This window comes from Punica granatum, chromosome 6, assembly GCF_007655135.1.
Source record: "Punica granatum isolate Tunisia-2019 chromosome 6, ASM765513v2, whole genome shotgun sequence".
NCBI classification, from domain to species: domain Eukaryota; kingdom Viridiplantae; phylum Streptophyta; class Magnoliopsida; order Myrtales; family Lythraceae; genus Punica; species Punica granatum.
Window position 1 is genome coordinate 13468367 of NC_045132.1, and position 17185 is coordinate 13485551.

The 17185-nt window shown below is 39.1% G+C and overlaps 1 protein-coding gene and 1 pseudogene across 1 annotated transcript; one reads left to right on the forward strand and one right to left on the reverse strand.

Annotated features, from left to right (window-relative positions):
* Positions 1–1471: 1471 nt before the first annotated feature.
* LOC116211473 lies at positions 1472–9007 on the forward strand (annotated as a pseudogene).
* Positions 9008–11391: 2384 nt separating this feature from the next.
* Positions 11392–12902, reverse strand: LOC116211472 (calmodulin-like). The gene is made up of 4 exons (XM_031545869.1): positions 12724–12902; positions 12310–12467; positions 12138–12215; positions 11392–11750 (listed from the first exon to the last, which is right to left on the reverse strand). The coding sequence occupies exons 1-4, from the start codon at positions 12797–12799 to the stop codon at positions 11616–11618; spliced, it is 447 nt and encodes a 148-aa protein (XP_031401729.1). The 5' UTR covers positions 12800–12902; the 3' UTR covers positions 11392–11615.
* Positions 12903–17185: the final 4283 nt, after the last annotated feature.

A 17185-nucleotide genomic window follows, 5' to 3' on the forward strand; every position in this document is an offset into this window, starting at 1 on the left:
GAAATTGAGCACGTTTACAAAGGCAACGCATTCTCGGGCCAGCACTCAAGCTTGGCATAATATTTTCGAATTCTATATGCTCATTTCTCGAACATATATATAATTTCTAAATTTATGGGATTAAGGCTTTGTTCTAGAATGCGGCAAAGATTGCATAATTGCTTTGTTGCTGATTTTTAAGCAAAAGTAGTGTTTGATGAATTATTTGCAAATTATGGTTTATTGATTTTAATGATTTGAAACGTGATTTTCTCTAATAAGTTAACAGGTGCTTATAAAAATCGTTTTCTGCCTAATCACTATTTTAATTATTAATTTTAATTTCAATAGTTTTAAATTGTTACTTCCCAAATATATTTTTCTTAATATGAAATTAATACTTACTTTTTAGTAATTATATTTCAGCATTTTTTTTCAATAACAACACTCTCAAACCAAGTCATAGGTGTCAACACACTCCTAACAAGTTCTTTCGAGAATTTCTTACAGATTGGGCTCTATATAAAACTAGCATTCTAATATAATTTCTAAATTTAAAAAATTATAGGATGATATAACAAATAATAAATTATCAGTTAACATCAAGAAAAATGTTTTGGCTGAGTGGATGAAGTGTTGATAGTGAGAGGTCACGGGATTAATTTAAATCACTTTCATCTAAATTTATTTGTCCAGAATCTATTTATATTTTTAAATATAATTTTCGTTCTGTCATAAAACTGTCAAAAAAAAATTTCAAGGATCTTTGCGATAAAAAAAAAGGTTTGGAAATTAGGTTCCCGAAGAAATATTGACTTTTCCTTACGAGAAAGCAAATTTTCCTGTACTGATTATAATACATGAGATTAAAATTATCTATGTTAAATTTTATAAAACAAAAATAGATCGCAGTTTGCAAGTTTGCAACTGCATAGTAGTTCCTGAATTCTAAGACCGTATTTGGCAAATGAGTAATTTTTTTTAACTCTATTTCACTTTAATTTCACTTATATTTAATTCAACAACTATTATTTTTTTATTTTAACTACAATTCAATTCAATTTTTAATACTAAATTATCTTAATTATTTATTACTTTTTTCACAATTTAACAATACAATCATTACTTTTTCTCATTTATTCATTTTTTTTTTCATAATTTAACAACACAATCATTACAACTCCAGATAAATATAATTATTCATAGTTAAAACGAAATGTAGTTTAGAATTTTAGAATTTTAACTTTACTCCATTTCCAAACAAAGTCTAAATTGTGCTACTACCTATTGCAATGTGATATGAAAACAAGGATATCTTATATAATCAATATAAGGAACGAGCACTCCTAGCAAGTTTTTCGAGTAATTTGGACAGATTGGGCTCTATATAAAACTATGTATTCTGATATTTAATTTTGTTAGAATTTTCTTTTTAGCGGATGTCTCCGAAGAGACATTTATTATTATTATTTTGGGTTAGAGTTTAACCGTACATATTAACACGGACAAAAGAAGGGCTTTATCACCGTACTCGATCAAATCTCCAACTTCCCGCCAGCCATTTTCCCAAAATCTCTCCTCGTTCCCAAATCTGATCGAATTTCATCACAGAAAACCCTAACTATGCTTTCCCTTCACAGTGTCAGTCGCCGAGTTTATCCGATCTCCCCCGGAGTCCCCGTCCCGGTAAGCCTCATTCATGCCTTCCCTGGTGTTGCCAGGGAAGATCGTCCGCCTGGAGCTGGAGAATTTCAACTCCCACAAGGGCCACCATGTGATCGGCCTATGCTACGAATTCACTGCCATCATCGGCCCCAACGGTGCCAGCAAGTCCAACCTCATGGACGCCATCAGCTTCGTGCACGGGGTCCGCACCGGCCACCTCCGGGAGTCCCAGCTCAAGGACCTCGTCTATGCATTTGATAACTCGGAGAAGGTGCAGAAGGGCCGCAGGGCCTTCGTCAGGCTTGTTACCTGACCGGGAACGGATCTGAGCTCCATTTCACCCGAACCATCACCAGTGTTGGCGGCGGCGAGTAAAGGATGGACCGGAAGGTCGTCACTTGGGATGAGTACAAGGCGAGGCTGAAGTCGCTCAGGACTTCCTCGTGTTCCAGGAAATGTTTTGCAGCTTCTGGAGCTTTGACTTGCTAGTTTGTGCAGTATATTGTGATTCGAATCCTGTCGATTTTTCAAAGTTTGAACCTTTATTTGAGCTAAAAGAGATGATTTTGAATACGGGGAAACGGAGGCGAGAAAAGAGAAACAAGGGAAGAGGAAGAGAGACCGAGATGGATTTTAGAATGAGAGAGGACTGGATAATTGAGAGAGAGAAAGAGAGAGAGATCGGAAACGCTTGAATTGATTTGACTGGTCGATTTGAAACGAAGTTGGTTATATTTACAGGAAGAAATTCATAGTAGCTCAGTAAGCTAGCTAATGTCTCCAGGGTTCATTCTGACAATAAGCTGAAGTGTCTGTAGCTGCTGATTGGGATTAGATATCGGAAATCATCTGCTGCATATTGGCTTTCGTATGTTGGGTGACGTGGAGACCATTGCATCGAAAATTCCAAAAGAACTCACCGTGCTGCTGGAGCAGATATCTGGGTCTGAAGAGCTCAAGAGAGATTATGAACAGATTGTAGCAGAAAAAGCTGCTGCTGAGGAGAAGTCTGCACTAGTGTATCAGAAGAAAAGAACAATGGTGATGGAGAGAAAGCAGAAAGAACAGAAGGAAGAGGCCGAGAAACATCTCCGTCTGCAAAAGCAATTGGTATGCTCCTATTATATTTTGCTGTGGCTTTATTATGTTATATTTGCTTTTGAGTTGAAAATGATCAATTGTGGCGGTATCTGGAATCTACGGCACGTATTGCAGTACTGTTAACATACTTGCACATGAAACCTGGAGAATTTTTTTTAAGTAAAAGATAAGGTCTAATTATACTTTTGCGACTTGTGGGATCAAGTTCACGATGTCATATTGGATGAGGTCTCTTTTGTTTCCTATCTTTATCTAATAAAATAACATTTTGTTTTGCAGAAACATTTGAAGCAGGAGTACTACTTATGGCAATTGTATTACATAAAGAAAGACATCAAGAAGACAAACGAGGAAACTTCAGAATGAACAGGGAAATCATGACGGTGCTCTGCATGAACTTGAAGATTTCAGTGTGAAGCAAGTAAGAAGGAGAAAGAGCACCATATATTCGAAAGAGATCGCGCAATGTGAAAAGAAAATAGCTGAGAAAAGCAGGAAGCTTGACAAGAATGTGTGTGTTTTAGGTTACATATTAGTTTTGAAAATTTCAGTTACCTAAATATGTGTTGTTTTAGAGCCATTCTTTGCTCATTTTTGTTTTGTTTTTTGCCTCACTTCGTTGGTTGTTTGGTCGTGCCTTGCTAACTTATTATTCTGAGGAGATTCATTTTTAATCTTTGATTTCTGTTGACAGCAATCTCAGCTTCTGAAACTGAAGGAATAAATGTGTCTTAATCGTTCAAAGATAGAGATAAGCAAGAAAGAGCTTGAGAGAAAAAGAAAAGAAAGGGAGAAGCATAATCTCCAATGACGTCACAGAGCTAGAAAGGGGCATAAAAGATCTGACTGCAAAGTTGGGGGGACTCTGTGATGATGGTTGAGATAGTGGAAAGAAACCTCAGTTGGATGACGATAAACTCCAGCAGTATTTTAGAATGTAACTTCTTTTAGCTTTATACTCATAGTTGTACCCTTGTTGATCTCTTTCCATCAGCTCTTGTTGTCGTTTGATAATTATCTTGAGTCTTAATTGAATTTACTCCCAGATGGGATCAATTGTATATGTCTATTCAAACAGGGAGAAAAAGAAAAAAGGTAATTTGATCTGGCCTTGGAAATCCTGCTTGCAAGAGGTCCTGCCAGGGGATACTGCACTTATTTTAATGAATGATGATAGCTGTAAGAATTTCGTTGTAGTTCGAAAGAATATCTATCAGCATCTCTGAAGTTAAAGATTGTCTCTTTGGAGACACAAATAAATGGGATGATACAGAGCACTTGAAAGTAATATCCCGAATTCCATAATGCAATTTTTAGTTGTCATTTCTTCTCTGCTGCCCATTGACCTCTCATTCAGTGTTCCAGGACAAGCTTGGACTTAATCTTAAAGTTCTGCCTGATATGCTTGTGAGGGTGCCCATTTTTATGGTATAGTGATCCAGTTATGTGGTTTCCTAAACAAATTGCTCAAGTTATTGTCTCCTATATATATATATATATATATATATACACACACATGTATATATTCCTGAGAAGGTGCTGACAAATAATTGGAAAACTGATGCTTCTGCAAAGAGGATGCTGTGATTAGAACTGCGAATCTGAGAATATGAGAAAGAAGTCTTGGGAAGGTGGCAGCATGCTGATATTGAAGCTCAATAAAATCTGGAATCGGCAGTTGCAAAGACAAGATGATGAGCTGGAACTTCAGGAGGGACAAATGCAGGCAAGACTCGAAAGTATCCTTAAATTACCCGTGAAGCACAAGCAAGAACTCAGGACACTTGTGTGTAATGCAAGAGAAACTTAATGAATCGAGGTATTTATGACCTTGAATTTTTCTTGAATTCATTCTTTCCCATGTTATCCATGTTTTGGCACTTGAGTATGTTCTGAGATAATTTAATTGCTGCTGGCATCATTTTCTGTCTTGTTTAGACAGGATTAGATATGAAAATCTGAAGTAAAAAATTGATGAGACTGAGGACAAGCTAACTGAGTCACAACTGTATACACATGAAAATGAGTGGGGTGCTAAGTTGTCCAAGGCAGTTGAAACACTGAAACAATTGTTCCCAGGAGTCCATGGTTGAATGACTGATCTTTGCAAGCCAATGCAAAACAAATACAATCTTGCTATTATTGTAGCAAAGGGTAAATTCATGGATGCTGTGGTTGTTGACAATGAAAACACTGGGAAGGAATGTATCAAGGTGCCAGTGCAGTCCAATCTTGCTTTTCAGCTATATCTGCATATATTTATCTTGCTTAACTAAAGATACGTTTAATCCTGGAGAGAGCTATTCTTTTTGCTGTTGGCAACACTCTAGTTTGTGACAATCTTGAAGAGGCTAAAGTTCTCAGTTGGAGCCGGGAGAGGTACAAAGGTGAGTAGGTGCATTTTTCTATGGGCCTCTACACCCAATTTATATTTAGGAGGAACAAACTTTTTTGTTCCCTAAACTATAGCCTCAGAGCACTTTTGCCTCTTAATTAATGTTTTTTTCGTTTCTCCACCAATAGGGTTTCGGTTTTAATGGAGGGAAAAGTCATGTGCACGAAGGGTGGAAGCTGATCCTCTGTACCACCCTGCCATGAACCATTCTGGGCGCCGGCCAGATGCCAGCTCCGAAGTTCGGCGTTGACCTCTAAGTTGGTTGCTAGCCGGTGGCCTTTATGAGATAGAAGCGTGGGGAGAGAGATGGGGGGGTTGGTAGTCGCCACTGGCCATCACCAATCCCAACAAGGTCGCTGATAACTAATGAGGTTGGCTGAGATCTCATGGGGTGGATGGTGGCTGGAATCAACGCCTCCATTTCCCCTGATCGAGATTGAGAGAGAATCTCCATCAGGGGAGTTCGAGGGGTCAAGGGGTTTGCCACTGTCGACTATCCACCCTCACGAGGTCGTCAAGGGGCCCCAATGGTTGTTGAGGACCCTGTGGAGCAGGTTGAGGATGGAGGGGTCCTCATGACTCCAAGACATCTCTCTCTCTCTCTTACTGGCCACTAGCCACACCCACCCTCAAAGTTCACCGGCGATCACTAATGCTGCAGGTTACCTCTTGAGGTGGCTGGGGGCTGGTGGCAGGGGTGGTGGACGTTGGGGAGGGCTCTGACCCTTTGGGTTCATTTTTCCTCAACAATATTTCATTTTCTTAAAAATCTTTTTCTCGGTCATATGCTGTGCCCATGACTTTTCCGTCAATTGTGGTGGGAGTTGTGACAGTAGGAAGTACATTTTCCCCTCACCATAATTGAGTATGCAAATATGCTGAAAAATTAGTTTTTGGGTTAAAGTGCTCCATGAACATAGTTCAGGAGGTAAAAGAGTATTTTTCTCTTACATTTGTGATGAATGTCTAATCTTTGGTTTTTTCATAGTTGTTACGGTTGATGTATCCTGCTTACGAAGTCTGGCACGATGAGTGGTGGCACCAGTGGTAGAATGGAAGATCCAGAATATGGCATGATGCTGAAATTGAAAGTGAGCTTCTCTCTATATTGTGGGACATATTGAGCTACTTCACTCCAAGACCACCCATGTCTCTTATGTGAAGCTTATGGCTACTAGTGTGATCTAGGCCCTGCTCTCTAAACATGATGCAGGACATAAAAGATCGAAAGAACAATGTGAGTTGGAGCTTAATTCAATAACAGAGATGCAGCTAAAGGAGTCTAAAGCATCTGGAAGAATTTATGAACTCGAGAAGGAAACAGAGCGTGCAGAGACTGGGAAGGTGTTTTCCTTTTCACATGTTATCAAATGAAATAGAAAAATGGCTATTCAGGATTGTTCCCTTTGGTAATTGACCTGCGAAACATTTTTATAATGCAGCAAAGCATAGAGCTTAAACTTGCAAAGTTGAATCAAGAGAGGAAGAACTTAAGTGTCGAGATGAATAGGATGAATCCTGAACTCTTGAAGGTGAGATGATGTGCTGCCTCTAATGTTCCTGTGGCTGACTTCCACGAATGTTCTTTTCGTGCATGACTCTCCTTAACACTTGCAGTTGAAGGACTCCATTAATAAGAGGAGCTCTTATATCGCGGAGCTGGAGAAGAGGATTAATGAGATTGTCGATCGAATCTACAAGGATTCCGGTCCGTCAGCTGGTGTGGAAAACATTCGCGAGTATGTAGAGGACCAGCTGAGGGCAGCAGAGTATGGCCGAGGAGAGGTTTAAAGTCAGTGACCATATAGCAAAGTTGAAGTACCAGGCTTTATTATTATTATTATTATTATTATTATTTTCGTATATTGAACTGCAGATTACGGCTTGTTAATATCCTCACACTACGAGGAAATTGCCGGTTGAATGACTGTCCTTGCCAACTGTTCATGAATCATTTTGAATTTATCTTTGTTAACTTAAAGGTTGGAGTATGAGAATAAGCAGGATGTGGATTCACGAATGCAAGAGCTGGAGTCTTCTCTCAGCACAATGGGGTAGGATTTGAATGACATTCAGAACAAGGAGCTGAAGTTAAAGCAGTAACAGGACAATCTGCCTATGAGATTTGCAAGTGGAAGGAAGATATCAGAGGTACGGTCGTGAATGCAAGTAGCTGAACATCCTTGCTTTCTTTGTATATTTACATAATATTAAAAGCAAACTCAAAAAGAGCATTTTTCATCCTCTTCTTCCTATAGAATGGAAGCTGAAGTCTGATGGATGTGAACAGGAGGCGGAGGAGTGGAAAGAAAAGGCTTCTAATGCTAGAACAAACATATCCAAACTTGTCAGATTAACGTCAAGGTTAGACTGGGATTCCCTTCTATGTGCAGCAACTTCCAAATTGTCTCTTCCTTTCTTGTGTGCTGTGCCTGATTGAGACCACTATCTCTTTTCGTAATACGGGAACAATAGATTAAGAACTTGATGTCCCGGAGGCTGGAAATTGTGGAGTAGTGTGAACACGAGCAAATAGAGCTTCCTGCTATCCTGGATCCAATCGAAGCCGAACCAATTATCCCGGACCCAACTTTTGATTTTAGCGGCCTTAATGGGTCCCTTCTGCAGGATAAGCACAAGGAAAAGCATGATACTGAGTTTAAGCAAAAGTTTGATGCTTTAGTTTCAGAAATCGAAAGAGCTGCTCGTAATCTGAAAGCTCTGGACCGGTATGAATCACCGAGAAAGAAGGAAAGAGCTGTCTCAGAAGAGTTTGATTTGGCTAGGAAGGATGAAAAAGAAGTTGCAGACAAACACAACGCTGTTAAGCAGAGAAGGGAATAATCAAACTTTTATTAGGTTACGATCAGAAAGGGAGTAAGACGCGTTTGTCCGATATTGCAGCTTGTCGTGTTCTCAATTGTATAAATCAGCAGCTGGTAACTTTGCAATTGATGAGGGCATTATTGGTTTCTGAGACAGGTACGAATAGTTCATGGAAGCTTTCAACCACATCTCGGGGAATACCGATAAGATCTACAAGCAGCTAACGAAGAGCAACACGCACCCACTAGGTGGGACCGCATACTTAAATTTAGAGAATGAAGATTATCCGTTCCTTCATGGGATTAAGTACACCGCTATGCCCCCAACGAAGCACTTCCGAGACATGGAACAACTCGGGGTGGTGAGAAGACGGTTGCTGCCCTCGCATTACTCTTCTCCATCCATAGGTAAGTCTTTAGGATTCCTCCAAATAGGGTAGCCTTGTCTTTCAAGACGTTCCATGAGCATGTTCTCTTCTTGGTGAAGTTATCGGCCATCCGCGTTCTTTATATTGGACGAAGTCGATGCTGCGCTGGACAATCCGAATGTTGCAAAAGTGGCTGAGTTCATACGCTCGAAACCATGTGAGGGAAATTGCGCTGCCCGGGACAGACTGGGGAAGTGGGTTCCAGAGTATCGTGATATCCCTCAAGGACAGGTCCTACGACAAGGCCTACCCCTTGGTCGGGGTTTATCGGGACTCCGAGAGAACATGATTTCCTGCCTAGTTCATATGACTTTCTATTCAAGTGATGTGTATGGAACAGAGTATAACAGAAAGTAATTGGTTCCTGCCATTCCGCAGCTGCTCGAGGACTCTGACCTCGACCTGACAAAGTTTCGGGAATCATGAGAGAGGCTTCTAGCGGTGATCGATTCTGGGTACCTTGTTTTTTTCATGATATCCAGACCCTACCCTGTAAGGGATCGGTTCCAAGATTTTAGAACCGGATCTTACCTGGTTGAATCCTGGAACCGGAACCTACCCGGAACCTGTAAATTTTTTTGTTTCGCTAAATAAAATCGAAAATATTTCATCCATAATCAATAATCACGACAAATATAATATCGACATAAATATTCAAGCAAATAATCACATCAATCATCAATTAATTAGCAATTCCATCGCAAGAAAAAAAGAAAGGAAACCTAAGCTCTCAGTGTATCATCAAGTTTTTTCAGTCTTGTTTTCACTTGTTTTGCCGGCTGTAAAACACGAAAAGTCCATAGTTCTTTACGGTAGACAAACATACCAAAACCCAAACATGAAATAGTAATACATGGCTATTGCTTGCTCAGAGTCGAACCGCAGCGACAACATCCTCTCAGCAAAAGATTCCAGCAAGTATTTTAAAGTATTAATCAGATGAGCTAGCTGATAATATAATACATCTACTTGTATCTTTTGTAGTCCTGGAGCCTGTCGTTGTGTTTATACTCCAATTTCAAATATAGTTATCCATGGCATTAGTAGGAAGTCTAAGGTGATTCCACACGATAAACATGAGCAGCTGCTCTATCATGAACAACAACAATTTGAGTCCATGAGGAACGACTGAATTTTATGAAACTTATCTATTTACTTTTTTGATGATTTAATCATGAGAGTACCAGGAAATAAGTCATGAAAGAAGTTGAGAAACGAAAACGAAGTAGAGAAAATGGTGATTTGTTTGTTGCTCTCAGTTGAATGGCCAAAGTTTTTCCACAAGAGGTGGAACCTACTAAGCCGGGGGCAAGGCATGGTCCTCCGCCATTAGAGCCAAAAGAAACTGCAAAAGCCAGAGACTTTGCATTGCTCACCGATGCCTACCTTTCTTCTCATATATCTAAAAAGCGAGAGATATTTGAGGATATGATATCTCTCAGCTTCTAGATAACAGAGTCATCAAAGCACAATCAAGCAGAGCACTACAAGCAATGGCAATCTGCTATTTCTTCAAGCCAAAGGACGCGGGATCATACATCCGCCGCTTAGGTCACCCTCCAGTGTGGTTAAAGCAAAACGATCATCATCGAGCATCATCATCTTATAAAAACAAACAAATAAATAAATAAACAAATTGGCAATGATAAAGTGTGTACTGTGGAGCCTACGAGAAATGCAGAGTAAAAAATTCCACAGAGATGCACAAAGTTTTGATTCGACTAGGAAAAAGAAAATGGAAATTTGTTTGTTGCTCTCAGTTGAATGGCCAAAGTTTTTCCACAAGTGGTGGAACCTACTGAGCCGAGGGGGGGGGGGGGGGGGAAGGCAGGGTCCTCCGTCATTACGAATTTATAGCCAAAAGAAACAGACAAGATCAGGCCTGATTTTGAAACTACCAGATTTCAGGCAGTAACTTCCACTTCACCAAATGAGCTGCAGCGGGGATGATGAATCAAGAACCAAACGCAGAGCTTGAAACACTGGCAAAGATGACGACTTTCGCGGAAATACAAAGCCGATTTAGGGTTTTGACAAACAGATTAATAGAGCATATTCGATGGAGAGTCCAGAGGAGAATCTTACCGGGAGCGACGGAGACGAGAGCAACGAAGAGGAGCTGCGGTGCGGTCACCGAAAGTCGGAGGTGATGAATCCCGCGTTCTCCACTTCTCTCGACCCCTGCAGCCTGCTTCAGACAATGAGACTGAATACTGATGAGTGAGATTAACTTTCCCTTTTTTTTTTAATTACCATCTGGTTTCGAATACCGATTCCGGTTCCGGTTCTGGGTACCTAGTAAGTTGGAACCGGAATCGGAACCGGATGTCACCGGTTCTTTATTTTGATATCCGGACTCTATCCTATTTTCAATACGAGTTACCCGGACCCTACCCTAACGGGTAGATTCCGACTGAATCCAGGTATACCCGGTACCCATGCACACCCCTACTTCCAATAAATTATTTAATTGAACTCGAGTTTTTGGCCTTGTAGATCGGCTCGATACTTGGGGTGTGACCATCCTTTGTTAGTGCAATGTAGACCATTCATGCTAAGCCCTCCTGTGCTTAGTATAATGTAAAATTTAGAGGAACCGTGTTGTTTTCACTTTTGCCTTTGTATGAGGTTGTTTGACCATAAATGGAATATGATTGACTTCTTATTAGGATTCAGAGTTTGACAGAGTTTATGAAAATTCGAGAGTTAATTGCCTAGAAAAGTACGATATTTATATTTTTTTTCCTAATGTAGTATGACTTTTGAAAAATATAATAAAAATGCATAACATTTGCATTTTTTTAAATATAACACGACCTAAATTTTTTTTAGGATTATTTCATTATCTCATTCCGCACACAAATATGAATAAATATAGCACGATCTTTGAAAAATATGATAAAAATGCATGGCATTTACATTTTTTCTTAAATATAGTACGACATTCAAAAAATATCTTTTAGATTCTTTCATTATAACATTCCTTACACAATGAACAAATATCTAAGATCTGTTCAAGATAATATATATTATTTATAGTGAAAGTTCATTAAATTAAAATTGGAAAATGAAGGATTTATAATTTGGCATACATGGCGCACCCGTATATATCAATCTCCGGTTTTTATATATTTATATTACTATTAATTGCCAAAATGAGATCACTAATATGATAAACGCGTGAACTCAGCTCTCTAATTTCTTTAGCTATGTGCATTTGTACTATTGGAGCATCATCATCCTCTCGAATTCCTCGTAGCTGACAAGACCATCGCCATCCAAATCAGCTTCCCTAATCATCTGTTCAGCCTCTTCACTGGTAAGCCTCTCACCCAAATTCATCATCACATTTCTCAGCTGCAGTCACAAACTTCACCCCTTAAACGCAGTATTCTCACGTCATTCATTAAATTAATTTCTAACATCAATTATATCACAAAAATCAGCAGTGTGACTTTAAAAACAGTAACCAAGGAAACCACGACCCGGAGCAAAACCACGGATATGTTGGACCTCTAGAAAACGCGACTTTAGTCCATGGCTTTCGAACCGCACGGAAGGAACTAGTTGCAATAGATGCAGAATCCCAAGGCTTAGCATTCAACATATATGTTATCATAGATCGTCTCATATAGGATCACACAAAACAATGGCAAATCATAAATGGTGGTCCAGCGCGGTTATATGATAGCTGACAATAAATTAATTGCGGTCCAATCGTGTATCATATCAGAATATCCTCACCTCATTGGCCGATATGTATCCGTCCTGATCCCTGTCGAATACCTTAAAAGCCTCTTTAAGCTCCTCTGCAACGTTGTCCTGCAATACCATCATCGGCAATATTGTTTTATCAAGTTAGGTAAGAGCAAATTAAAAAAAGGATTTCGCCGAATCTCTATATATGTTTGTGTACCTTCATCTTTCTGGCCATAATGTTCAAGAACTCGGTGAAATCTATTTTCCCGTTACCATCAGCGTCGACCTCATTAATCATGTCTTGAACCTCCTCTTTGGTCGGATGCTCATCCAGTGATTGGATCACCGTTGCAAGCTCTTCCATGGTTATCAGGCCTATTTAAACATATGACAATAGGATTGAGTTGATTGACGAACAAAGTTAGATTGTGGAAGCTCCCCGAAGAGCTGGTTTAAAACCATTGAATGACGACTTTCTTTAATTCTCAGTGATCAAATGGGATATATATAATTCATATTAGACATCATGGTAAAGCTGAAAACAGTCCAAGTTCATGAGCTTAATAGGTCTTCTGGGTTAGCCCCCTTGAAAATGACAACGAAAAAAGAACCGAAAATTCAAGTATCGTACCGTCACCGTCCTTGTCGATGAGGCAAAAGGCTTCCCGGAAATCAGCGACTTGATCTTCCGTCAGTGCTTCTGCCATTATGCTGGAGAGCAAAAAGGCAGCTCTACCGGCGGAACCAAAACAAATGTTTGATAAGGCCGGGTATATTTTTTGGTAGATGTTTCTTGCCTAGTGAACTGCCGGTATACATATATACACACACAGAGACCCAAACATGTAAAAGACATAAATGTAATAAGTGTAAATTCTTTGTGATACCAATTTGTCAAACACGCTTGAGAAAAAGAGGAGTCTTCGTTCAAAGATATGCAGTTGCCCCGGTTCCTACTCTAGAAGTGGAGCAGAAGTCAAAGCGCGAAGTTGAATTCAGAGAAAACGGAATATTAGACGATAATCAACACTTTTTTCGCCTTATGTACAGTATTTGGAAGTCCAATGACTCCCAACTTATCTAGGTTTGAGTCAAGGCGATCCACTAAGCGGTAAATCTTATCATCGTGGATTTTTTCGATTCATAAAATTAGAATCCAATACCTTATTTAAAGAAAAATACATCGAGTCACCTAAATTAACTTACACTCGGTGAAAAATTAATTAATTAAAACCCTTTTTATCCTAATAATTAAATAAATACTAATATGGATTGATTCAAATGATTTGACGCTTGTTCTTTTAAGTAAAGTATCTGATTCAAATCTTGTAAATGAAGAAAATCTATACTGTGAGAGTTTTATCCCTTAGTGGATTAGCTCGGCTTGAACACGATTAGTTGGGGCCCGCTGGAATTTCAAATACCAAGGTACACAATGAAATAATTAAATAAATGTTTTTTTTTTGAGAAGATCCACATCTAGTGTAAGGAAATAGAAATATAAATCTATATATAATATGTAAAAGCAGAAGAGTGGAATCGTGGGACCTCCATTTGAGAACCCTCACATCCTGATAAGATGTCATCGATTATTGCTCAAATTACTCCATTTGATAACTCTTAACTCCATGTGAATTGATCTTTCATTTTTAGTTAAATGAAATTATACTATATTTTATTGGTGGTTATATATATTCGACGAATGTTAAAAATTTGTCTAAATTATTTGCATGTTATATTTAATAAATTGCTTTTAAAAAATCAAATGTTTTCTCGATAATAAAAAAACTCATCGAAATGCGTAACATACTTCAAGTTCAATAGTCTAAATTCTCTATAAATACTCGATGAAATTCATTTTATCCATCGTCGTTCTATCTACTATACTTTTTCCCTAAGCACTTATATATATTAGAAAATCACGGTCACTCTATAAACATATTATTCTCTTTCCATATCTACAGTACATATTTGTTTATTGTGATCATTTTTTTAATATATTTTTATCAATATTCATTTCTTTAAAATTACTGCTCAACGTGCGGGGATCATCAGAAGGAAAGTACTTCGAATGGAGGACATAACCTGGTGTTTGATGATGATGTATTGAGAAAAATGGTGTTGGATCACTTTCAGCAATTTTACAAGGGGCTAGTGAGCCATGCCCGACCAAGGTTGGGGTTCTCTTTTCCACACATGGAGTCGCACCGTACGGATTTCCTGGGTAGGGCGATCTCAGTAGAGGAGGTGTAGCAAGCAATTTTCGAGATGCACCCCTTCAAAGCTTCGGGACCGGATGGGTTCCATGCCTACTTCTATCAATCTAATTAGGAGCTAGTAGAAAGGCAGGTGACAAAACTTGTTCGTGAAATATTTGAGGGAAGGAAATCAACGAGTGTCATTAACAACACTCTGATCGTGGTTATTCCAAAGGTCGTCCAACCGGAGACAATCCACAATTTTCGCCCTATTAGTTTATGCAACGTATCTTACAACATTGTCACTAAACTGATTGCAAATCGACTGAAACCGCTAATGCCAAACTGGATTGCGCCGAACCAAGCAAGCTTTGTACCGAGCAGGCAAATTTGAGTTAATATAATCGTGGCGCAGGAGCTAATGCACACTATGTGCTCTTTGCGAAGGAAGAAGGTTTTTATGGCGGTAATTCAAGGCTCAAGAGAGGCGGGGGAATATATGACAACTAATGTCGGCGTCCACCCACATCTCCCAGTCAACAGAACCAGCAGTCCAGTTCTCCGTCTGCGAAAGGTTTTTTTCTATCAAAATAATACAGATAATTAAGTAAGAGATTACAAAAATAATTTTCAAAGTAATTGTTGATTCCTTGAAGTCCCTTCATTCGAATCAGAAATTTTGTTTTCATTGATTTGGAGGAAAAAAAAAACAGAAACTAATAATGGGAACGTGATTTAATGGTATATTAAACTCTCAGTAAATAGATTTTTTCTACGGGACATGGGATAAAATATATAATCACGAAGACTCCACTAAGTCCTTTATAGTGTAGGGTACTCAAACTTAACCATAAAGCAACAAAGAAATATAGTTTTTAGACATGGGCATATGTCAGATACCTTCCTAGACATCGTATTCTTGAAAAAAATGTGGGCTCTCACGCGTCCTATCGGGTTTTCGCGCTTAGAAAGTTTAGAAGGATAGACAATTCTTACTTGGATTTGATTTTTACAAATACAGCAGCAGCACTATATTTTCTAAATTATAATCAAAGGTGTAATCTACCATTTTGATGCTAAAGCGAGTGCACATGTCCGTACGTTTGGGCGGTAGTCAAAATTATCTAATACGGTTTACACATGAAGAGAAATGTCAAAATATTCGGCCATCCATGCCGGCAAAATGAAGACATGGTTATGTTTACGTTAATGTAATCTTATGGTCACAATAAATTGATAATTATCTGCGGGTGATGAGTCACTTCTGGTTCACGTGGGTCACGACTAAAGATATAAAAAGCAAGTTTTAGTCAGGGATGACCAACTAAATTGTCCAGAAGTCGGAAGTCTGGGTCGATGATGCCAGGAAGACTTATAACCATTACCAGAAATCAGACAGGAAACACAGAACGTGGGGAGCAGAAAACGAAACGGGCATTTTCGGTCTAGAAATTTCCAAAAACAGATGAAAAAATGAAAAAGGGCATTAAAAGTCCCATTATGAGGAGAAAGCATTAGGTGCCTTGGTGATACCACGTCAGCACTACCCAGTGATGTCACAAACCAATACTGTCGCGCCATCTGTCTGACATTTCGCACTGTTAGCAGTAATTGTCAGGGCACTCATTAGACGAAACGGACGTTCAATCTAAAATTTTAAAGGCCCGCCAAAATGCTTTGAATCAAAAACTGAACAAGCAAATTCCCCGCCTTAGAGGATGAAAAACAAATCTCTCACCGACACAAAGACCATTTTCCTTCTTCATTCTTCTCTCCCTCTCTCTTCCCCTTTCTCTCTCTAAACTCCATGACTGCGGAAGCTCGAAGAACAAGTTCCACAAGAGAATTAGAGAGCTTCATCCAAGATTAGTGAGAAGTTTGGAACAATCCAACTTAATTTCATTAATGCTTGTTGAATCAATAAATAGGCCGTGAGCCTTTACATGAAAATGAAACTAATTATTTCTAGATGATTGATATCTATGACTACTATATATGTTACAATGTTCCTATTATACATGGATACAATTTGAATTATCCTTAATACCCTCCTCAAATTGGAGCATGTGGATTACGAATGTCTAACTTGGAAAGAATAAAACGGAAGTGATCTCGATCCAACGCCTTCGTGAAGATATCTGCCAATTGAAGTCGCGTGGGCAGATGTTCGGTAGTCACAAGTCCTGTCTTGATGTGCTCACGAATAAAATGACAGTCGATTTCAATGTGCTTTGTTTGCTCATGAAAAACAGGATTAGCTGCAATGTGTAGTGCAGCTTGATTATCACAAAATAGATGCGTCGGTGTAGCCATATGTACCCCAAGAGAAGATAGAAGACTTCGTAACCAGACGATCTCGCTGACAGCCGTCGCCATTGCTCGATACTCTGCTTCAGTAGACGAACGAGAGACTGTCATTTGTTTCTTTGTCTTCCATGAAATTGGGCACCCTCCTAGCGTAACAAAATATTTCGTGATAAAACGATGAGTAAAGGGGCAACTCGCCCAGTTTGAATCACAAAAAGCGTCAAGCTCGAGACATGTAGGCCGTCGAAAGATTCCTTAACCGGGAAATTGCTTCAAGTAACGAAGAACCCGCATAGCAGTATCCCAGTGATCCTGGCGAGGTTCCTGCCTAAACTGAGCCAAGATGAGTAGAGAATAATTGATTTATGACCTTGTAATGGTCAGATAGATAAGCCTCCCAATCAGCCGTCTGTACTTGCCAAGATCCAATAGTAAGTCACTAGAACTCGTGGAAAGTCGATGACGCTGCTCCATGGGGAAAGATGATGGTCGCGATGCCAACATACCACATTCGATCAAGATATCAAGTACATATTTCCATTGACTGAGGAAAATACCATAATTCATTCTAGTAACTTCAATACCAAG